This window comes from Theropithecus gelada, chromosome 3, assembly GCF_003255815.1.
Source record: "Theropithecus gelada isolate Dixy chromosome 3, Tgel_1.0, whole genome shotgun sequence".
Classification (NCBI taxonomy): domain Eukaryota; kingdom Metazoa; phylum Chordata; class Mammalia; order Primates; family Cercopithecidae; genus Theropithecus; species Theropithecus gelada.
In genome coordinates this window covers 115,858,857-115,882,730 of record NC_037670.1, presented here as the reverse complement: position 1 = coordinate 115,882,730, position 23,874 = coordinate 115,858,857, and the positions used below count along the sequence as shown (strand labels likewise).

The following is a 23,874-nucleotide window of genomic DNA, read 5'->3' as shown; positions in this document are numbered from 1 at the left end:
CCAGTGGTACAGATACAGTGAATCATTATGTCAGCACGTAGGTTTCAAGTTATAGTAATGAAGCTATAGTTCCTCCCATGGTGGAGACTTTAGCATGGTAATGAGGAAAGTTTACTTGGGCTCATTTATAAATTGTCAGTTTGTCCGGAGTTGGTTCCAGCTGACTAGGTGACCACATTCCGTACAAAGTGTGGGAAAGAGCAGGCTGCAAGGCAGGAGGCTGCAAAACAGGCTGATTGTTCAAGTTGATTAAATTCCTGTAGCATCTGGAAACCCTCCTCATCTGCTTATAGGAAGTGGAGGTGAAGGAAGTAAGGGAGTTCAGACAACTTAAACCCAAGACAGCTTTATTTGGAGAGTTTGGCATGAAGCACTTTAGAAATGAGTTTAGGGTAAATAATCGTTATAAATTCCATTAATTGATAACAAAGTATTAACTATGCTTAGAAGAAGTAGGGATATAAATGGACAGTTTTTGCAGGCTACTGGAAACTTTATAAAAACTACTCATTCTTATCTTTTTTCCCTTTTTATCAAAGCTCAATGTAAAACAATGTTTTAAAAATATAGAAAATAAAATTTTGGTGACTTTTCCCCAGTGATAACCTTGGTATTTAACACTGTATAGTCAGCATTTTTCTGAGCCTGTTCTTCAACACTGTGATCATTAATAACTCTATGGTATTCTGTTTTATTACTACATCACAGTTTAGTTAACAGTTCTTACTGTTGAACATTTAGTTTATGCTTTTGTTATTTCCTGTTATAAATTGTGTGACCACAAATATCTTTGTTCATACATCTTTGTGCACATAGCTAATTATTTCCTCAAGAAAAATTTCTAAAAGTAGAATTACTAGATCCAAAGGTGTGCTCTTTTTGAAGATTCTTAATGCATGTTGCCAAATTATTCTCTAATCAAGATCTTTTTTCTATTGACCTTTTACTAGTTTTTTTTAAGAATACTTTTTTTTAAAAAAAACAAAAAACCTCAAACCTGAAGAAGAGTTGCAAGATTAATAACAAAGAAACTTTTTGTCTGGTGGATCATAAATTGCTTAGTATGCCATTACTCCTAAACACCTGACTTTGCATTTTCTACAAAGAAGTATGTCCTCCTACATAACCACTATACAACCAGTAAAATTATCTAATTCTTAGCCTTCATTCAAGATTGTCCCAGGTTTGAATATTGTCGTTTGTAACAAAAGGAATCACATTTCGTTTTTATGTCTCTTTAGCTTCCTTCAGTCTGGAACAGTTCCTCTTTCTTTGACTTTTAAGACCTGACACATTTATATTATAGGTCAGTTATTTTGTGGAATGCTCTGCAGTTTGGATTCTAGCTCAGTTTTAATATTTATGGAAGACTCATTATGAAATAAATTTTTCCCAGCTCTCCTTGATTTAACTTGAATGCACATGCAAATAATGAAAAACCCACAGTAACTATTAGTCACCAAATGAAGAATTTAGAAATATTAATTGAACAAAACTCTTATAGATTGAATATAAATGTCATACATAAGTAGACTTTATTCCCTCATTTTAAAGAGTAATATACAATTTTAAGTGTTCAGTTTTCAGACATATTCACAAACGAGAAAGATGAGTTGAACCCAGCTATTGATTTTCTTCTCTTTTATAGCTATTATCTTCCTAAAAAGTTCACCCAGTGTAATGTTGAAGAGTATCATGACTTCCTGAATAGTGGAGGTGGTGCCTGCCTTTTCAACAAACCTTCTAAGGTAATAAGTGTGGCTAACAAGGTTTATGATATTAATTATCAATCTTTCTAAAATATTATAAATACACATTTTCAACTATTGAATCTTAGAGAGCTTTTCAACTTGCCCTATATGTACATATTCTAGATATGCTATATATCTGAATATTCAAAGTCAGCTTTAATGTTGGGCATTTTGGGCTATTCTGAAATAACAGTGTTTGCTGTCTGAAAATTTTCCACTTTCTTTTTTTTATAGCCAAGTGATGATTCAGAGTTAGTTTACAAAAATGGTTTTATTACTTTTCTTTTTTATTTTCTTGATGCTTATTTTTTTTTTTGGTTACCTAATCACAACTCATACAGGTAGAATGTAGGGGCATATCTACCCTCATCACTCCCTACACTGCTTTTCTGAATGAGCAGTATGTTAAAATTACAAGTATTTCTCAATATGAAAAGCAAGTCTTTCTAAAGCAGAAATGAAGATGATCTTGGACTTTGTCACAGGCTTTTACAACTTGCGGTGCATCCTCTGGTTACTGACTAGAAAGAAGGTCTTCCTCCTGCATTTTGAAGACTTTGCATGTTAAAAAAAAATGCTTTGTCCTTGTGAATTATGTGAACCGCGAAATGCTTCTGTGCACCACAGGGATATGCACCATTGCCTTTGAAATCAATTTAATTTACCTGGTTTAATTTTCTGTTCACTACAGTGAAATTTAGAAATTTCACTGAATTGAATTGAAAAACGAATTGACAATTTTAAGGCTCTTCAAAAGATTGGAAAGAATATTTGAACTGTGTCACTGCTGCCGTAAATACGAAACAGTTCAAGTCTTTTTACCAAAATAACTGATTATTGTAAACCCAGAGTAAGAGAATAAGTGTGGTTTTCATTTGGATAAGTTTCCATTTTGACTGTTTTTTAATTTGTTATGATCTGTTTCAACCAAAAATGAAATATAGACAAAAGTTGACTCATTTGTAGAAGAAAGAATGTTTAAAATCAAGTGGGTTTTGTTGTTGTTGTATATATTCTTTATTTTGTTTTTTTTTTTCCCTCTAGTTAGTTATGAAAGTATATGTGTGCATGTGTATGTCCATCTGTTTACTGGTGTGTGTACATTTTCATTCTATGATATGTAGACTTTGATTAGCTTTTAAATGAATATTATGTATCTGGCATATAACAATTATTTACTAATTTTGCCTATCACCATAGGATACATTATATTCAAAAGAGAACAAAATTGATGAAGAGCTAAACAATAAAACAGACCTAAAACATACACTTGGACAGGTCAAAATCTGCTTCAATCTCTGGGGAAAATTTAATTTTAGTTTGCTACAAAACTATCTTAATAGGAGGAGCTGTATTTTATATTAATTAGATCAATGGATATACTAATTTTTTGATGCTTTTCTCATTGTCTAAGAAATAGTTTCCTGTATCAGAAGGAGATATAGTAATAAAGCATTTTTCACAGATGGCTAAACTTAATCCTCAAAAATTTTCTGATGTAAATGGACAACTATTATTATTAGTATTATTATTCCTGTTCTAGATATTAAGGTCTCTGAGATGTTAAGTAATTTACCCAAGATAAATACTTGAGCCAAGATTTTCCTCTAGACATCTGACTCCAAATCCCCTGCTGCTGGTTTCAAATGAATTTTCAGGAGACAGTCTAGCTTGATTTTAGTGAATGGTTAGATCATCTTTAATTTTGATGACATTTACCAGACCCTATGTGGTATGTATGTTATATATATAAATATATAGGTAAACTATATGCTATGTATATTAAATATGAAAAGGAAACAGAAGTAGACACTTCTGTTCTAAAGTTCCAAGTTCTGAGCTCATGCTTTCTAGTTTAGGAAAATAAACCTATATTTTAGAATGACTTGGCAGGGCAGGTGTATTTGGGTATGGCACTTATGGTCTCTCAAAGTCTTTGATGTTGATTTTTCTATATTTTAGTTCACTTTTTGGTTTTCCTTACAGCTTCTTGATCCTCCTGAATGTGGCAATGGCTTCATTGAAACTGGAGAGGAGTGTGACTGTGGAACCCCGGCCGTAAGTCTCTGGTTGTTTTGATGTTATTTTCAAGGTAATTGAGGGTCATTCCAGGTCCACACACTCAGACGTATGGAGCAAGTGTCATGCCTGGAAATTTTATAGGATTTGTGGAAGAAAAATTATTGTGAGTTTGTACATTTATTTTAGAAAATATCCTGTTACTTTCAGGAAAGTGACACCATTTTCTGATGTTTTGAAAATGTTTATATTCCTTAGGAATGTGTCCTTGAAGGAGCAGAGTGTTGTAAGAAATGCACCTTGACTCAAGACTCTCAATGCAGTGACGGTCTTTGCTGTAAAAAGTGCAAGGTAAATAAACGTTAATGATCATTTGACAGAAAAAAAAAGAACATACATGATTAAATCATTAAGGCTGGGTACATATAATCTAATAACAAAAATAGTATCTAATACATATTAAATGACTAAGTGCCAGGTGCTTTACAGGATCCTCACAAAATCTTGTGTGGTGTAGTTGCTTGTTATTATTCCTATCTAACAGATGAGAATACTAAGGCTTCTAGTGGTTAAGTAGTTTGCCCAAGGTCTTACACCAAGTAAGTTGGGGAACTAGGGCCTGAGCCCTGTTAATCTTCAGAGGCTGTCCTTTCCATACTTCCTGTGGAGCATGCACATTAAATGAAACCAGGTGTTACTAATGTTTAAATGATGTTTGCCTTTCTTGGTAAAGCCAAGGAGACTTTCAGTAGATCTTTTCTTGTTGCTGAGCTTGGTGTATCTCTCACATTAGCTGCTGAGGAAGCAAGGGAGTACTTTGAGATGTGATTATACCATGCATATATTATTGGTCCTGAAAGTTTAGAATGCATTTTCACACACTTTATGTTTTCATCCTCCCAGCAGCATCCTCTTACTTATCTCCATATATTTAAGCCTTTACATCAAGACTAACAATTGAGGCTTACTTCCCCTGAAGAAATCTAATTCTTGTTTTCTCATATAAAATCTGGTGTAATAGTCTACATTATTTCTATCTGTCTCTCACTTTCCTCTGTATATTTCATGGAGCAGAGCCAGGCACTTAGACAGTAATTGGTATACATTCTCAGTAAATATTTGTTGAGTGAATGAATAAATATGCACAGCACTCTCTTAGTGATAATTTACTGATTAACTTTAGTCTAATGAGTTAAAGGAGGATGGGATATGAAACTATATAGTGAGTATCTACTGTGTGCCAGAGATTATGCTAAGGACTTCAGTATCATCTTATATCTGAATTTCTCAACTCTGGCACTGTTGATATTTTTGGCTGGATAATCCTTTGTTGTAAGGGTATGTCTTGTGCATTGTAGAATATTTAGCAGTATCTCTGCATTCCACCCATTAGGTGCCAGCAGCACCCCTCCTAGGTGGGACAGCCAAAAATGTCTCCAGACACTGCCAAATGTTCCCTTGCAGGTAAAATCACCCCTGGTTGAGACCACTCTCTTAGATGATCTCACAAGCACACTTTTGGGATAGGCATTATTGTCTTGATTTTTATAATTAAACAATCTCAGTCTCAAGGAAGTTAAATAACCTGTACACAGGCTCACTCAGCCAGTAAGGAATAGATGTACACTTAAACCCCAGATCTGCTCTCAGCAGTTTGTTGTTTCCACTCTACCACTGTGTCTCCTGGCAGCTTTTTAAGACAAGCAGGCACTGGCAGAGATCTCTGAAAGCACTCTGTAAAAAAGAAGATTAAACCAAATGTGAAAGACATTCTTTGATTTTGGCTACCACCCCTGTTTATTCTGTCAACTTTTTCCACTGCCGTAACAAGAGATCCTGAATCATTTATCTTAATCCTCAGTGTTTTAAGTCGGCCCATCTATAAAATGTGTTTAATTACACTGCTTTCCCTTTGATTTATACAACTAGGCTCCCTGTGATATAATTATTTCAAGAAACAAGTAGAAAAATAATACAATTAAAATACATAAAATAAAATGGCATGACTGCTATCCCTCAAAGTAAGTTATAGCTGTATCAGTCAAGAGTCAAGTGAGATCTTCTTTGCCACTTTCTTTACCATCCTTCCCAACTCTCACCTGACACCCTGGACTCCTAGGGCAGCCAGAGGCAGGACAGTGAATGGAGGAGGGAGAATAGAAGAAAAAGATAAGCAACCATGTGTATCTCTATTTTTTTCTACAGGTATTTATAATAGTGTATCTATAAGCCAGCATTGGCATACTTTTTCTATAAAGAGCCAGATAGTAAATAGTTTAGGCTTTGTGGTCATAAAGTTTCTGTTGCAGCTCAGCTTTGCCTTTGAAAGCAGCCATTGAAAATACAGAAACAATACACCAATAACAGACAAACACAGAGCCAAATCATGAATGAACTTCCATTCACAATTGCTTCAAAGAGAATAAAATACCTAGGAATCCAACTTACAAGGGATGTAAAGGACCTCTTCAAGGAGAACTACAAACCACTGCTCAGTGAAATAAAAGAGGACACAAACAAATGGAAGAACATACCATGCTCATGGATAGGAAGAATCAATATCGTGAAAATGGCCATACTGCCCAAGGTAATTTATAGATTCAATGCCATCCCCATCAAGCTACCAATGAGTTTCTTCACAGAATTGGAAAAAACTGCTTTAAAGTTCATATGGAACCAAAAAAGAGCCCGCATCTCCAAGACAATCCTAAGTCAAAAGAACAAAGCTGGAGGCATCACGCTACCTGACTTCAAACTATACTACAAGGCTACAGTCACCAAAACAGCATGGTACTGGTACCAAAACAGAGATATAGACCAATGGAACAGAACAGAGTCCTCAGAAATAATACCACATATCTACAGCCATCTGATCTTTGACAAACCTGAGAGAAACAAGAAATGGGGAAAGGATTCCCTATTTAATAAATGGTGCTGGGAAAATTGGCTAGCCATAAGTAGAAAGCTGAAACTGGATCCTTTCCTTACTCCTTATACGAAAATTAATTCAAGATGGATTAGAGACTTAAATGTTAGACCTAATACCATAAAAATCCTAGAGGAAAACCTAGGTAGTACCATTCAGGACATAGGCATGGGCAAAGACTTCATGTCTAAAACACCAAAAGCAATGGCAGCAAAAGCTAAAATTGACAAATGGGATCTAATTAAACTAAAGAGCTTCTGCACAGCAAAAGAAACTACCATCAGAGTGAACAGGCAACCTACAGAATGGGAGAAAATTTTTGCAATCTACTCATCTGACAAAGGGCTAATATCCAGAACCTACAAAGAACTCAAACAAATTTACAAGAAAAAAACAAACAACCCCATCAAAAAGTGGGCAAAGGATATGAACAGACATTTCTCAAAAGAAGACATTCATACAGCCAACAGACATATGAAAAAATGCTCATCATCACTGGCCATCAGAGAAATGCAAATCAAAACCACAATGAGATACCATCTCACACCAGTTAGAATGGCGATCATTAAAAAGTCAGGAAACAACAGGTGTTGGAGAGGATGTGGAGAAATAGGAACACTTTTACACTGTTGGTGGGATTGTAAACTAGTTCAACCATTATGGAAAACAGTATGGCGATTCCTCAAGGATCTAGAACTAGATGTACCATATGACCCAGCCATCCCATTACTGGGTATATACCCAAAGGATTATAAATTATGCTGCTATAAAGACACATGCACACGTATGTTTATTGCAGCACTATTCACAATAGCAAAGACTTGGAATCAACCCAAATGTCCATCAGTGACAGATTGGATTAAGAAAATGTGGCACATATACACCATGGAATACTATGCAGCCATAAAAAAGGATGAGTTTGCGTTCTTTGTAGGGACATGGATGCAGCTGGAAACCATCATTCTTAGCAAACTATTACAAGAACAGAAAACCAAACACCGCATGTTCTCACTCATAGGTGGGAACTGAACAATGAGATCACTTGGACTCAGGAAGGGGAACATCACACACCGGGGCCTATCATGGGGAGGGGGGAGGGGGGAGGGATTGCATTGGGAGTTATACCTGATGTAAATGACGATTTGATGGGTGCAGCAGACCAACATGGCACAAGTATACATATGTAACAAACCTGCACGTTATGCACATGTACCCTACAACTTAAAGTATAATAATAATAAATAAATTAAAAAAAAAAAGAAAAAAAAGAAAAACTAGCATTCTCCAGCACAGAAACAAATTGTGGAAAATATTTCATCTATTTTAAGATATATATCAACTCTATGATTGTTTTAGAGCTCAGTGTTATTCAGCGTGCTTTCTGGATAATATTGCAGATGAATGCATGTTCTCTAACTGATTTTCCATAATTCAGTGGAGACGCATGATGTAGCTGAACCATTAGGATAATGAATTATGTATTTCTTATAAGGGCAAAGATAAGTTCAACACTTTTTGCCACACTCCTTAATATTTTATATTGGAACAATCACACTGTGGTAACACACACACTAAGATAGTAAAGTTTTGTGGAAGCACTGACAATTTACTTATCTACTCTATATTTCAAAATCAAATTTATCAGTCACAGTAGAATCAGAACTGCCATTTAGCTGCAAGACAGAGCAATGAAAAAAAATCCCACTGGGAATTTTCCCAGAGTACTAAGAATAATTTTTAGGGTCCCAGGTGTGTATTTTCCATTTTTTTGTCTTTTATTTGGTAGATATTATAACACCTTTAACAGGAAGTTTCTTTCAAATACCTTAAAAAATGTTTTCATTTACAGGACAGACAATATCAAATATCTTCCTACTTGCTGTTGTTGAAACAAAGTAGTCATGCTGTGTCTCTAAGCAGATTGTTTCTGTAAAACAAAAGTTCCTTATGGTTTCTCTTTCTTTAAATGGCATAATTGGTCATTTAATCTTAATGTAGTATTTAAATTATTATCTGAATACACTATTGCTGGTGGTAGTTGTTTTTGTTTTGTTAATAACTGTTACTGTATTTTGGTTTTCTGGTTGTAATAAAAGAGTGTGCCTATTAAAAAAAAAAAGAAAAAGAAAATACAGAAACAAATGGGCATAACTGTGTTCCAATAAAACTTTATTTATAAAGATAGGCAGTCAGTGAAGTTTGACCCATGGGCCACAGTTCGCAGACCACTGCTGTTAAAGAGTGCTTGTTTACTTGTTTATTACTTTTCTTCTCCCATTATAATACAAGTTCCAGTAGGGCAAGGATTTTGGTTGATTTATATACCGTTGTATCCTAGCACTTAGTGAAAATCCTGCCTCACTATTCTTTCTTTTAGAAGTTTCCTGGAACTTCTTGAACATTATGCACTCCTCTAAACTACCCCAAATTTGCTCATATTTCTACCCTAGATATTCTAAAATGGTGGCTTGCCTCAGTCCCAAGGAAGAAGAGAAACATGTGAAATTAAATTTTCTTATTTCTTTATTTTTAACCCACATTAAGATGCAAGTTCCTTATGAGCAGGGTTCTTGTGTTTTGTTCTCCATTGAGTTCCCAGTAGTTAGAACAGTGCTTGGCATGTTATTAAATATTTGATGAATGGATGAATGAATACATATTTTGTTTGGATCTAAAAAAAATACTTGTTGAAATCCAGATTGGAGTTTATAGTGGGCAGTGCATGTTCTAGGAACAGCAGGAGACTCAAATGCCTGTAGGGTTCTGAGCAGCTAGAGAAGATAAAGCTTATCTAGAAAGTGGGGAAAGCAGAATAACATGTGCCTTTGTGTGAGCAGAGACAAAGCATGTAAGGATCCAGCCCTGAATGCTAACATTTTTGAGAGGCAAAAAGAGAAGGATTGAGAAGGGAAGGGGAGGTACTTTAACTATATATCTCAGGTCTGTTTCGTTTTAATGAGTACTCCTGCAATTCACATTTTTAACCTAATGAAGTTAAACATTTGTGTAATTCTCACACTTGCAAGAAATATTTGAGATGATGGAAAACAGAAAAACAAAAACGCCTATACGAAGACATAAATAATAGAAACACTAGAAAATAATAAAAGACCAAGATCTAAATCCATGTAAAAACGAGGCAGGGGAGAAGATGGGTAGAAGAAACATGGGAAGAAATAGCTTTGTCAGAAAATCTAATTTTTGTGGTTCAACCCAAAATGTAATTTTTAAATTCTTGGTAGATAAGGCAAAAAAGGATAATGTGATTAAAGTGTCAGCGAGAATGAAGAGTAAAGGGTAAATTCAAAAGCTATTTGTACAGAAAAATTACTGGAACCTGGACTAACTGGTCTGTCTTGTGGGATTTAGCAGTATAATATAAAGCTTATGTGTAAGGACTATGGAAATTACATCATACACAAGAAACTGTTTCTTAAAACTATTAAAATTTTTTTCAGTAACCGTGGTTTTGACAGATTACCATCTTACAGTAGTTTAAGGTACTTCTAGCCAAACAATTTTCACTTTGTTTTTTTCAGATGATATTGTAAGATTTTTTTTTTCTCCCTACAGTTTCACACATTGATTTTTGTTCATTTTAGTTTCAGCCTATGGGCACTGTGTGCCGGGAAGCAGTAAATGATTGTGATATTCGTGAAACATGCTCAGGAAATTCAAGCCAGGTAATTTACAAAATAACTGCTCTAAACCTTATGGGAAAAAGTGGGGTTATCTTTAGTGCACTGACCCTCAAAGAGAAGTGTAAATGAACAAGTTGCTCATGTCTCTTTCACATCATTTCTCTATTTTTTTTTTAGGAATTTAAGTTTCAGTGATTGAAGCTTGAGCAGATGTTGAACATAATTTTGTCTTAATGTTGAACTAACCTCAGACTGCATGCATGCCTTAACTATTTTGTTTTTGTATTAAGTAGGTAGTACAAGGCATTTTCTTTTTGTCTACTTAGTAAAGGAAGAAACAAAAAAAACCTTTCTCTTCAGCTGATTGAACAAGAAGTCAGTGGAGGCAGGGACTCACAAGCACACTGGATTCTTAGAGAGGACCTTTTTCTTTCTCTTGACTCTTACCTACTACAGCTTGTATCGCCTCAGCCATTAACAGCTGCTCTTGAGTTTTATAGCACTTAGTTATAGATAGACAAGCTAGAGAAATTAAATAAACTTTGGTGGGGGTTCACAGATTTCAAAATGGTCAGTGTACATACAGACTGTCCTCACTTTGAAGGGTAGTGCCAAACCATAAAAATGACCATGCAAGCTGAGACCATGCAAAGTCATTTTATTAATCAAAGGAAAATATTTCAGTTGCTTTGCAGTCTTCAACAATGCTGTCAGATTATTAAAAACTCTCTTACTGCTGGTTTTAAATGGATAGGAAGGTGAAATAATAATATTTATTTAGCATACTGTACATTAAAAGAGAAACATTGAGAATTAAAGGATTTTATTTCTTTGTAAAAACCTTAGGAGTAGTTTGAATAGAGCTTGCCTTCTTATAAGCTTTATGATTTAGAGTGAGCATATTTTCTATGTCTTGTTGAGCTGTCACACTCTTTTCTAAGTTTGGATCAGCTTTCAACATTTTATTCTTTGTGCTTTCAAAGTCATGAGATATCCCTGAGAGATGTGAAGATGTGAACGTGAAGTTTCTTGCTGGCATTACGCCCTCTGGGACATCATCACCTATATGTCATAATCACCTTATTCACCGATGTCATTAAGTCCTCCTTCAGCAAGTTCCTCTGGTTGCATGTCTAGAGGCTCTTGGACAGCAGTATTGACATTCCCACAGTCAGCCATTTTTTTCTATAACTCCATTTAAAAGTTCAATTTGCATTTTACTTCTGGTGTCATCACTTTTCTTTGCCGCACTTCCATCTCTGTTGGCCAGTTTCTTCTCTTGATATTCTGTTTTTGCAAAATGGCACATGATATCACCAGAAGACAAAGAGGCAACATAATTGCACACTTTGCTCTCTGTTTATACTCATTCAATAATGCCTTATAATTTTTCATAATTGCTGTAAGGAAAAAAGTAGGATTATAAAGTATGTCCTTTTCTGACATTCTTAAAGTGGACTTCAGCTTGAAAGTCATTATTTTCAGTATAAGCACTATGTTTCTTCTCATGGCAAAAGAAAGGAAACTGTAGTTATTGCTCCATCTATGCAGACTTACTCCTTATGTTTGTTTTGTTCCCTTAGCTTTCTTGCTCTGAAAAATAGTATATCTGTATGAATCAAGATGCTTTTAAATGTATCATCAATTGAGTCTATTGTAGTCAGTTCTTTTTATTTGCTGCTGTGTAATCAACTGTTTTTGCCTCTGGTAGATTCATATTTTCAGGGTCAAGTGTACCCATTGTTTTTCCTCTTGCTTTCTCTTTAATTTTTTAAATTTATTTTTTACCAAATACCCAGACTTCAAGGACATCCACTTGCTTTCTCTTGACCTCCTTTGCATTTTGTTTTATAGATGGTATAAGGGACTAGCCATATTAATAAATATGTTTTTAAAAATGAAAACATTAAAGGGTTTAGCTCAGCCTTACATTTTGCACCGCATTTCGTTCATAGTTGTTCTGCTTTTCCTAGTGTGCCCCTAATATTCATAAAATGGATGGATATTCGTGTGATGGTGTTCAGGTAGGTCACTTCATTTTTACCTATATTTTTCACATGTACCAGCGTAGAAGGAATACTGAAATCTTATCAAAATAGGAAGATCAATTTAAATGTTTATAATCAGTTCTGAAGATAAAAGGCCTTTCTACTATTTATCTATTATTAGTTTCTTTTTCAGTTATCTGACATAAGCAGATATTGCATCGCTAATGGGTATTTGCTTTTCTGTTTTAGGGAATATGCTTTGGAGGAAGATGCAAAACCAGGGATAGACAATGCAAATACATCTGGGGGCAAAGTAAGTAAATAGTGTGGCTGGATCATTGTTAAAGCATGATATCAGGCAGACTTCTCAAGGACATGTGTGCTGGAAGTAAATTTTTGACCACTTTATGACTGGGGGATTCTCAAAGCTACCACAGATTTTAGCAGGGACATGTTTCTGGAAATTAGAGTAAGGCACCCCCTTGAGAAGACAGCCCCACGCATCTTGCTAGTTGGCAGTGCCTGTGGACGAGACAGAAAGTGCCTTTGCTGCCAGGCAGATGAAGCCCATGCCAGGGTGCACAGCTTGGAGATTAGAGCAAACCTGGATTTCAGCTCCGTGTATACTCTTTTCAGCTGATTGCCCTGAAGCTAAAGCTTACACAACCATGTGGGATGGACATGGACCCTGGACAGGACGTCCTTAACTTAGAACAGCAGCATTTTATCTAGAGTCATTTTTTTCCTCCTTGGATATTTTTCTTAAACTCCAGTTGGCTTTCCTAGTTAGAGATGAACTTCTGCTGAAGTGGTTTTGCTGTATCAGAAAGAAATGTTAATGTTTTAGCCTTTAAAGTCTGTCAGATTTTCAAAGGAAAATATATAACATTTAGATTTAAATTATACTCTATTTAAATGTTTATTTAAATGTTGAGTAATGTATTGTTTTCTAGAAGTACTACTAGCCCAAACTTTTGGAAGCAGTTTTTGTTTTAAACTGTTTCAGGAGACAATTTGTAGTAGAAAAAAGGCTATAAAAATGATGATAATTTTTAATTGTTATAAGTAAGTGCCACAATCCTTTTAGGAGGGGAAGTGTATGCTCTCTTTAAGCAATTGGAAACATTGGGATAGGAAAACATTTAGTCAGGCAGGTTTGTACTCTGAAAAAAGATATCATTTTTGTTTTATCCACTTGAGCAAAAATAGTAGCTGACAACAAGAAGTAGGAAAAGAAACTACCAACATAACTAGTTGTTTTTTAAAAAAAATACCAACAATTATTCTTTGATTAGTTTGCATTTCGTCCTAATTCTTAGATAACTCTATCAACCATCCCTGGTTTTAGAAAAGATAAAAGCCTGAAAAAGATACTGATGTACCTCAAAATGTTATTTGACTTCCATAGATTTAACATGAATTCAAACTTGTCTTAAAGCGAAGTAAAATTGCTTTTGATAGCTGCTAAGAAGTGGTGAGCAAGGTAGAAATTGTACCACTGTTTCTTGAATCTATAGGATATAACTATTTTAATAAACTTGTCTTTATGATTAATAAAATATGCTGAATGAGAAATTCATGTATTATATTTAGCACTTAGATTAAAGAATGGAGTATATATTCAAGGAACTATTTGTTATTGCCTTCCCTAATTATTGGCCAAATTCTTTTTTTGTTGTTGTTTGAGATGGAGTCTTGCTCTGTTTCCAGGCTGGAGTGCAGTGGCATGATCTCAGCTCACTGCACCCTCTGCCTCCCGGGTTCAAGCGATTTCCCTGCCTCAGCCTCCCAAGTAGCTGGGACTACAGGCGCATGCCACCACACCTGGCTAATTTTTTTGTATTTTAGTAGAGACGGAGTTTCACTATGTTGGCCAGGATGGTCTTGATCTCCCCACCTCATGATCTGCCCGAATTATTAGCCAAATTCTAAGGAGTGTTGATTTTTGTAGCCTACAGCCTGAGTCCCAACAGAGATCTAAATATATTTGCTTTCTAAATTTCAAATGAGCTTTAATGAAAACCTGAGTCGTGGATATATATGATCCATGGTAAAATTGTGAACCATTGGTAACATTTTTGGAATTGATAACACTGTAGTCATGAAAAGTCCTTCTATTACGATTTTTCTTTTCTGCAAAGATTTTGAGCAGCCAAGTGTTACTTCCATCACTGATAGAAAATTTTTTTCTGCTTTAGAGGTGACAGCATCAGACAAATATTGCTATGAGAAACTGAATATCGAAGGGACGGAGAAGGGTAACTGTGGGAAAGACAAAGATACATGGATACAGTGCAACAAACGGTGAGGTGGAGAAGTCAGCCCAGAATTCATCCCCTGGTCAATTACAAGTGTACTTTTTTGAGTGAATGGGAAGTTTCTGTTTTCTGCATCACACAAAGTGTGCTCTTGCCTCCTTAACCTCATCTCTTCCCAGTGTTCCAGCATCACCTATGCAGAGGGCTTCCAAATCTTGACGTATGTTCTTACCTCTTTCCTAAGGCTAGGTCATGCTTGCAGCCACCTCAGGATTTTCTTACCTAGAAGACACCGTTTAGCATCTCAAAAGCAACAGAACTTAAAGCCACCAGAATATGTACTGAGTGCTATTGAATTGAATTAACTGGCTCTAACTTTCCCAAACCACCCCCTTTTTGCCAAAGGTCTCAATATTTCACCGTCCTTCTGTCTAGAAGGCTTAAAGTGATCCTTCCCTCTACACATTGTCCAAATGCCAAATTACATTCATTCTTCCCTTTGCTTTGCCACCATTTGTCTTTAATTCATGTATTCACTTACATTCCTATTGCCATTACCTGAACTAAGACCTATATTAATCCTTCAACTATTACAAAATTCTTTTAACAGTTTTCTGTGCCAGCATTCCCTAGTGTACTACTCTCAGAATAATCTTTTGGATCTTTTTTACTGCCAGTTATTTGTTGAAAGTTCACTGGTTCCACATGACTAATTAATAGTGAGAACAGTACCCAGCACTGATTGAGTGAACACTGTGTACTAAGCACTGTATCACACTTTACGTAAGCTATGCCATTTAATCTTTATGGCAGTCCTACCATTTTATGGAGGAGGAAACTGAGACACAGTTAATTTGCCCAAAGGCATGTATACGGAATGTAATAATAAGCAGAATTAGAATTTGGAGAATATGATTTCAGAACTCTCTCTTCACCACTTTGCTGAATGTCATAGTCTTGTTAACAAATTAAATGGAACCTCAGCTTGGCACTGTACCTATTCCACAATTGTCCCCAACCTACACTTTTTGTCATTTCATTTATATTCTTCCAAATCTAGCAAACCTTACCATTCCTAATATGTCCCTACCTCTATGCCTATTTTTATCCTTTATAATCCTCCAGAAGCACCCTTTAATTCATACCATCATCAACCAAAAATATATCTATTCTTCAAAGCCCAGCTTGCAAAACACTTTCTATATATAAATTTCTTTCTGATTTACTCTAGAAATAAATAATCTCTCTCTTCTTTGAACTCCCACAGCCCTTTGTACTTATTTGTCCCTAATTTTGTTTTATAAATTGTTTATGTGTATGATTTATCTTCTCATCTAGAGTATAATTTTCTTGTGAATGAAGATTATATCTAATTTTCTTTATATATTCTACATTACATAGGTTCATATACATAAATGACATTCAAAAAAGTTTTGAATGAATATTTCTTCTCTGTTGAGGAAGCATTTTTGTTTATGATAGATACAGTAAATGATGACATAATTTTAAAAAGCATTTTTAAAGAATGATAGTACGTTCTTTTCTATGTTGGTGAAAAATATAGGTTCTAATTTTTCTTTTTTCTCCATCTGGTAAAGTCTGATATTTTTGTATATAATCTTGCTGACTTACTAATTACTCTTCACAAGATATTTTAAAAATATGTTTATTGTTATCTCTACTAATAATTAAAATGTCTTGGATATAAATAATACATAAGATAGTATTAACAACAATAAAGATATTTTATAAGTTAAATTAGAATCATATGTAGTAGTTGGGGAAGTAGTGAAATATATTGAAGAAGGGATAATGAGCCTTTGTAGTTGGCATCTATAAACTAAATGGAGTCTATAATTTCTTCTTTAATTCTAGGGCAACAGGTTGAAAAAACATGTGTATTCCAAAAGAATGCTTATCCAAATATCATTCAGTTACCAAGTTTAAAAAAAAATTGGCTGGGCACAGCGTCTCATGCTTATAATCCCAGTGCTTTGGGAGGGTGAGGAGGGAGGTTGCTTGGGGTCAGGAATTCAAGGCTAGCCTGGGCAACATAGTATGAGACCCTGTCTCTGTGAAAAATTTAAAAGTTAGTTGGGTCTGGTAGCATATACCTGTAGTCCCAGCTACCCGGGAGGCTGAGGCAGGAGTATCACTTGAATCAGGAATTTGAGGCTGCAGTGAGCCATGATCACACCACTAGATACTTGAACTAATAGACAGTAAAGAAAAAGCTGGAAAACAATTGAGATTTTGGTACATTAATAAGAGTTTCAGAGAAGACACTTTTTAGAGCAGGTGGCACACTATTAGGACTTATTTTATTTTGTTTAGCATATGTGTAGATAATATACTTGATGAAAACCAAATGCTAAAATGAGAGGAGATTATTCTAACTATACATGGTTTGCTATATCTTTGGGAAAAGAAGTAATTGGTAATCTTTTGATACAGGGATGTGCTTTGTGGTTACCTTTTGTGTACCAATATTGGCAATATCCCAAGGCTTGGAGAACTCGATGGTGAAATCACATCTACTTTAGTTGTGCAGCAAGGAAGAACATTAAACTGCAGGTAATTATCTAACCATTCTGTAAGAACCTGAGTCATCTTATTTCTCAGGAATGCAGTTTAGGATTCCTTCCATTTTCAATTAACGTACATGTTAGTAAGTTGAAATATAATCTAGTCTATAGAGGCGATTGAGTAAATCCTAACAGAGAAGAGATAAAAAGAAGACAAAAAGTAGTTGAATGAAGAATATTATGTGATTACTAGAGTTAAGTTTAGATTGGTCAGTAAAGTCTTACAGAGTTTGGAAAATGAATGAGGACTTCTGGGTAAATCAGTGTATTAAATATATGCATCTACTTTTGCTCCCTTATGAAATCCCACTAATAAGATAACAAATGGATCTTTTTTTAGAGTTCATATATCCACAGGGAGGCATAGAAAGAGAGACGAGACAATCGCAACAATATTTTGTTATGTATAAAGCAAATGGATGTGTGGCACATGACTTATCAAAGCTGAGAAAGCTGAATTCCTAAGTCAGTAATGAGGAAAACTGAGAATCAATCCAAGATATACTCTTACTTCCCCACAGGCTCAGAAATTGGCAGCATCATCTACTTTAGGAAGAGGGAGGGAAGGAGTGGAGGGAAGGGGCTGAAATACAGAAAATAGATGAAAGGCTGTTTAAAAGCAGTTAGATACTCAGATTACTTCCCCAACTCAGCTACACTGTGGATTTCCCACCCTCCCATGGAAGATTGGAGCTTGATACTCCATAGAGAATAAAAGAGGAGGTTTCTAAGCTGGAGGACAGCAAACAATATTTATATAAGGGTTGTATGGAAGTAGTCCAACATCAGTAGTTCAAATTTCCAATCATCTATTCGGTCTCCTGACTCAAATATGAGCAGGTTATCAGAGACGTGAAAAAAAGTCTGTAACATGGAAAAAAAAAAAGACAAAAACAATGAGACAATGAAGGGGAAGAACACAAAACCACTTATCAGTATTTATGAGAGATAAGAGATTTCTATCACGAAACAAGAAAATAGGGTGCTGTTTTTTTAAACAGGGAACGTTCAGAAAGAAAAAATTTAGTAGTTGAAATTATCTTCCATAAAGTAGGGTAAAAAGGCAAAGAAATGGACCATAGAGAAAAACTTACGCATTAGAATAGCAGTAATAACAGAGGAAACAGCAGGGAGGAAATTTTCAATGAATAAGTCAAGAGAATTGTCTAGAAATAAAGGACTTGAGTTTCCATATTAACAGGCTCACCAAGTGCTGAATACAATGAGTGAAATTAGAGGTACATCTAAACATATCATTGTGAAATTTTAGAACCTTAGGACAAAGTAAAGAATTCTGAAAGTTTCCAGAGAGGAGAAAAAAATCGAAAACTTAAGAATTAAAATGGTTTAGGATTTAGCACCAGGAGCCCTGGGAGTCAGAAGACAATAGAGAAAATTATTTCCAAAATAGAATTTTGTACTCTGGCAAAATATCAAACAAGTGTGAGGATAGATAATAAAGACATGTTTAGTTATGCTACAAATTTCTCAGGAAAGTACTAGAAATTGCACTCTACCAATTTATCTCAATAGATGCAAAAAAGGGTTTTGATAAAATCCAATATCCTTTCATGTTAAAAAACCAAGAAAGAGAAAGATAGGGAATACAGGAAACAAGATTCCACAAACAGAGACCGGGAAATCCCCAAGTTGATAGTGAGGTGAAAGTCAAGATTTACAGTGCTATGAAACTGACACATGTGGACAATCAGCACAGACAAGAGCAGGCCAGAAACTCCAGGAGACTTTCATAAATAACAAAAAAATGAATTAAGAATAGAAAATGGTTTTCTCCTAGGAGGAGTATCTGGAAGAATGTCTAGAGAAGCAGAGAACTGCTTTATTGTGTTTAAAAACAATTTATCTGTTGATTCTTTAAACTATGTGCATATGTAATTTTGATAAAAATAAATGAAGTGAATGGGTATTGAATGTAAATGGGCTAAATACCCCCATTTGAAAGGTACCAGAGTGACAAGCTGGAGAAAAATAAGACCCCATGGTATGCTGTCTTCAAGAGAGCCATCTCATATGCAGTGACACCTATAGACTCAAAATGAAAGGATGGGGGAAAATCTACCAAGCAAATGGAAATCAGAAAAAAAGCAGGGTTGCAATCCTAATTTCAGACAAAACAGACTTTAAGCCAACAAAGATACAGAAAGACAAAGAAGGGCATTATGTAATGGTAGAAGGTTCAATTCAACAAGAAGAGCTAACTATTATAAATATATATGCACCCAACACAGGGGCACCCAGCTTCATCAAGCAAGTTCTTAGAGACCTACAAAGAGACTTAAACTCCCACACAATAACAGCAGGAGACCTCAACACTTCACTGATAGTATTAGATACATCATCAAGGCAGAAAATTAACAAAGATATTCAAGACCTGAAGTCAGTGTTGGACCAAATGGATCTGATAGACCTCTACAGAACTCTCCATGTAAAAACAACATAGTCTATATTCTTCTAATCGTCACATGGCCCATACTGTAAAATTGACCACACAATTGGACATAAAACAATCCTCAGCAAATGCTAGCTAGAGAACTGAAATCATACCAAACCCACTCTTGGACCACAGCACAATACAAATAGAAATCAAGACTTAAAAATGTTTTCAAAACCATGCAATTATGTGGAAATTAAGCAACCTGGTCCTGAAATGACTTTTAAGTAAATAATGAAATTAAGGCAGAAATCAAGAAGTTCCTTGAAACTAATGAGAAAAAAGATACAAAATACCAGAATCTCTGTGTCACAGCTAAGGCAGTGTTAAGAGGGCAATTTATAGCCCTAAATGCCCTCATCAAAAAGTTAGAAAGTTCTCAAATTAACAACTTAACATTACAACTACAAAAGAACTAGAAAAGCAAGAACAAACCAACCCCAAAGCTAGCAGAAGACAAGAAATAACCAAAATCAGAGCTGACCTGAAAGAGACTGAGACATGAAAATCCAGGTAAAATATAAGCAAATGTAGGAGTTTATTTTTTGAAAAAAATTAATAAGATAGGTCACTAGATAGACTAATAAAGAAGAAAAGAGAGAAGATCCAAATAAATACATCAGAAATGACAAAGGGGATGTTACCAATGACCCCACAGAAATACAAACAATAATCAGAGACTACTACAAACACCTCTGGCACACAAACTAGAAAATCTGGAAGAGATGGATAAATGCCTGGACACATGCACATGTTACCAAGACTGAACCAGGAAGAAACTGATTTCCTGAACAGACCAATAACAAGCTCCAAAATTGAACCAGTAATAAATAGCCTACCAACCAAAAAAAAAAAAAAAAAAGGGGGCACGACCAGACAGATTCACAGCCAAATTCTACCAGATGTACTAAGAAGAGCTGGCACCATTCCTACTGAAACTATTCAAAAAAATTGAGGAGGAATGACTCCTCCCTATTTCATTCTCTGAGGCCAGTATCATCCTCATATGAAAACCTGGCAGAGACTCTTAAAAAAAATAATAAAATTTCAGCCCAGTATCCTTGATGAACATTGATTCAAAAATCCTCAACAAAATACTTGCAAACCAAATCAATTAGCACATCAAAAATCATATCCACCGTAATCATGTAGGCTTTATTCCTGGATTCCAAGTTTGGTTCAACATACGCAAATCAGTAAATGTGATTTATCACACAAACAGAACTAAAGACAAAAATCACATGATTATCTCAATAGATGCAAAAAAGGGTTTTGATAAAATCCAATATCCTTTCATGTTAAAAAACTTTATTTACCTAGTTTATTAACTAGGTATTAAAGGAACATACCTCAAAATAAGAGGCATCTGTGACAAACCCACAGCCAACATCATACTGAATAGGCAAAAGCTAGAAGCAGTCTCCTTGGAAACTTATACAGGACAAAGATGTCCTGTCTCACCACTCCTATTCAACATAGTATTGGAAGTCCTGGCCAGAGCAATTAGGCAAGAGCAAAAAATAAGGGACATCCAAATAGGAAGAGAGAAAGTCAAACTATTGCTCTTTGCTGATGACATGATCCTATATCTAGAAAACCCCATAGTCTCGACCTAAAAGCTCTTCCAACTGATAAACAACCTCAGCAAAGTTTTAGGATACAAAATCAGCATACAAAAATCACTGATATTCCCATGCACCAACAATAGCCAAGCTGAGGGTAAAATCAGGAATGCAATTCCATTCACAATTGCAATAAAAATAATAAAGTACTCAGGAATACAGCTAGTCAGGGAGGTGAAAAATCTCTGCAATGGGAATTTAAAACCTCTGCTCAAAGAAATTGGAGATGCCACAAACAAATGGAACAATATTCCATGCTTGTGAATCAGAAGAATCAATATCATTCAAATGGCCATACTGCCAAAGCAATTTACAGATCAAATGCTGTTGCTATCAAACTATCAATGACATTCTTCACAGAACTAGAAAAAACTTAAAATTCACAGGGAACTAAAAAGCTAGGGGTATCACGTTGCTTAACCTGAAACTATAGTACAGTGCTACAGTAACCAAAACAGCATGGTACTGGTACAAAAACAGATACATAGACCAATGGAACAGAATAGAGAGCCCAGAAATAAAGTCACACACCTGCAACTATCTGATCTTCGATGAAGCTGACAAAAACAAGTAATGGGGAAATGACCCCCTATTCAATAAATGGTGCTGGGATAACTGGCTAGCCATATGCAGAGGATTGAAACTGGATCCCTTTCTTACACCATATATGAAAACTAACTCAAGATTGAAGACTTAAATAGAAAACTCAAAACTATAAAAACCCTGGAAAACAACCTAGGCAATACTATTTTGGACATGAGAATAGTCAAAGATTTCATTACGAAGACACCAGAAGCAATCATAACAAGCAAAAATTGACAAATGGAATCTAATTAAACTAAAGTGCTTCTGCACAGCAAAAGTAACTATCAACAGAGTAAACAGACAACCTACAGAATGGGAAAATTTTTTTGTAAACTGTGCATTAGACAAATGTCTAATATCCAGCATCTATAAGGAAGTTAAATTTACAAGAAAAAACAACTCCATTAAAAAGTGGGCAAAGGACATGAACAGGCCTTTTCAAAAGAAGACATACATGTGCTCAAAGAGCATATGAGAAAAGATCAATATCACTGATCATTAGAGAAATTCAAAGAAAAACCACCATAAGATACCATTTCACACCAGTCAGAATGGTTATTATTAAAATGTCAGAAAATAACGTGCTGGCGAGGTTGCAGACAAAGGGGAACATTTACACACCTTTGGTGGGAGTGTAAACTAGTTTAATCATTGTGGAAAGCAGTGTGACAATTCTTCAAAGACCTAAAAACCAATATCATTCGACCCAGCAATCCTATTACTGGGTATAAACCCAAAGGAATATAAATCATTCTACCATAAAGACACAGGCATACGTATGTTCACTGCAGCACCGTTCACAATGTCAAAGACGTGGAATCAGCCTAAATGCCCATCAATGGCAGACTGGATAAAGAAAATGTGGAACATAAATATACACCATGGAATACCACACAGCCATAAAAAAGAACAAGATCATGTCCTTCACAGGACATGGATGGAGCTGGAGGCCATCATCCTTAGTAAACTAACACAGGAACAGAAAACCAAATACCGCATATTCTCACTTATAAGTGGGAGCTAAATGATGAGAACGCATGGAAACAAAGAGGGGAGTGACAGACACTGGGACCTATTTGTGAGGGATGTGATGAGGAGGAAGGAATGGATGAGAGAAAATAACTATTGAGTACTAGGCTTAGTAGCTGGATGATGAAATATTCTGCACAGCAAACCCTCATAACATGAGTTTACCTATATTACAATCCTGCACATGTACCCCTGAACATAAAATAAAAGTGACAAAAATGGGGGCTTTTATAGTAGCATTGACATGGCCCCATATGAATAAATTATGAATATACATTTTCAATTCTTACCGTGGTTTTAAAAAACATTTCTAAATAATATATGCAGGTTTGCTATATTGAATAGTGATGCTACAAAAGTTTAGTCGTTCTCAAATGTAATTGGTACATACGCAATCTTTTTGGGTCAAGCAACTTATCAAATTACATACTAGTAATAATGCCTTACTTACCTTTTGGTTGGTAGCCCAAGTGAAATGATAAACCTGTTTCAATTCAGGCCCCAGTTACAGTAATTATGTTTAAATCCTAAACTATATCAATTTCTCCAAAAGGAATTAGATCAAAAGATTCAGTGGCTTTTTCTGAGTTTGAACTGGCTTATGCACTGGTCTTTAATGAGTAATAAATAGGATAGAGGAAGCAATATTGCCCACTTTTAAGTTTTTGGGTGTGTTTTCAAAATGAATTTGAATTAATAGACATTTTTTGCTCTCAATTTGTTTTAGTGGTGGGCATGTTAAGCTTGAAGAAGATGTAGATCTTGGCTATGTGGAAGATGGGACGCCTTGTGGTCCCCAAATGATGTGCTTAGAACACAGGTGTCTTCCTGTGGCTTCTTTCAACTTTAGTACTTGCTTGAGCAGTAAAGAAGGCACTATTTGCTCAGGAAATGGAGTAAGTATCCAGTACCTTGTCAGGGTCTATTTATTTCTTTTATATCACAGAAATAGATAGGACCCTAAACTATTTATTTTTCTTAATTATGGAAAACATGATTTTTCATATTTCTAGTTGTG

General features: G+C 35.3%; 1 protein-coding gene across 11 annotated transcripts in view; it reads left to right on the top strand.

Moving 5' to 3' along the window:
* The window catches only part of ADAM22 (ADAM metallopeptidase domain 22), a 262,714-nt gene that overhangs the window by 202,356 nt on the left and 36,484 nt on the right, over nt 1–23,874 (top strand). For all 11 annotated transcript variants that reach the window (XM_025378403.1, XM_025378401.1, XM_025378400.1 and 8 more), the window contains 9 exons: nt 1,649–1,748; nt 3,738–3,809; nt 4,029–4,121; nt 10,299–10,379; nt 12,311–12,361; nt 12,575–12,638; nt 14,524–14,629; nt 17,038–17,157; nt 23,584–23,752. In XM_025378403.1, the coding sequence (XP_025234188.1) occupies nt 1,649–1,748; nt 3,738–3,809; nt 4,029–4,121; nt 10,299–10,379; nt 12,311–12,361; nt 12,575–12,638; nt 14,524–14,629; nt 17,038–17,157; nt 23,584–23,752 (856 nt within the window). The remainder of the gene's footprint in view (nt 1–1,648; nt 1,749–3,737; nt 3,810–4,028; nt 4,122–10,298; nt 10,380–12,310; nt 12,362–12,574; nt 12,639–14,523; nt 14,630–17,037; nt 17,158–23,583; nt 23,753–23,874) is intronic.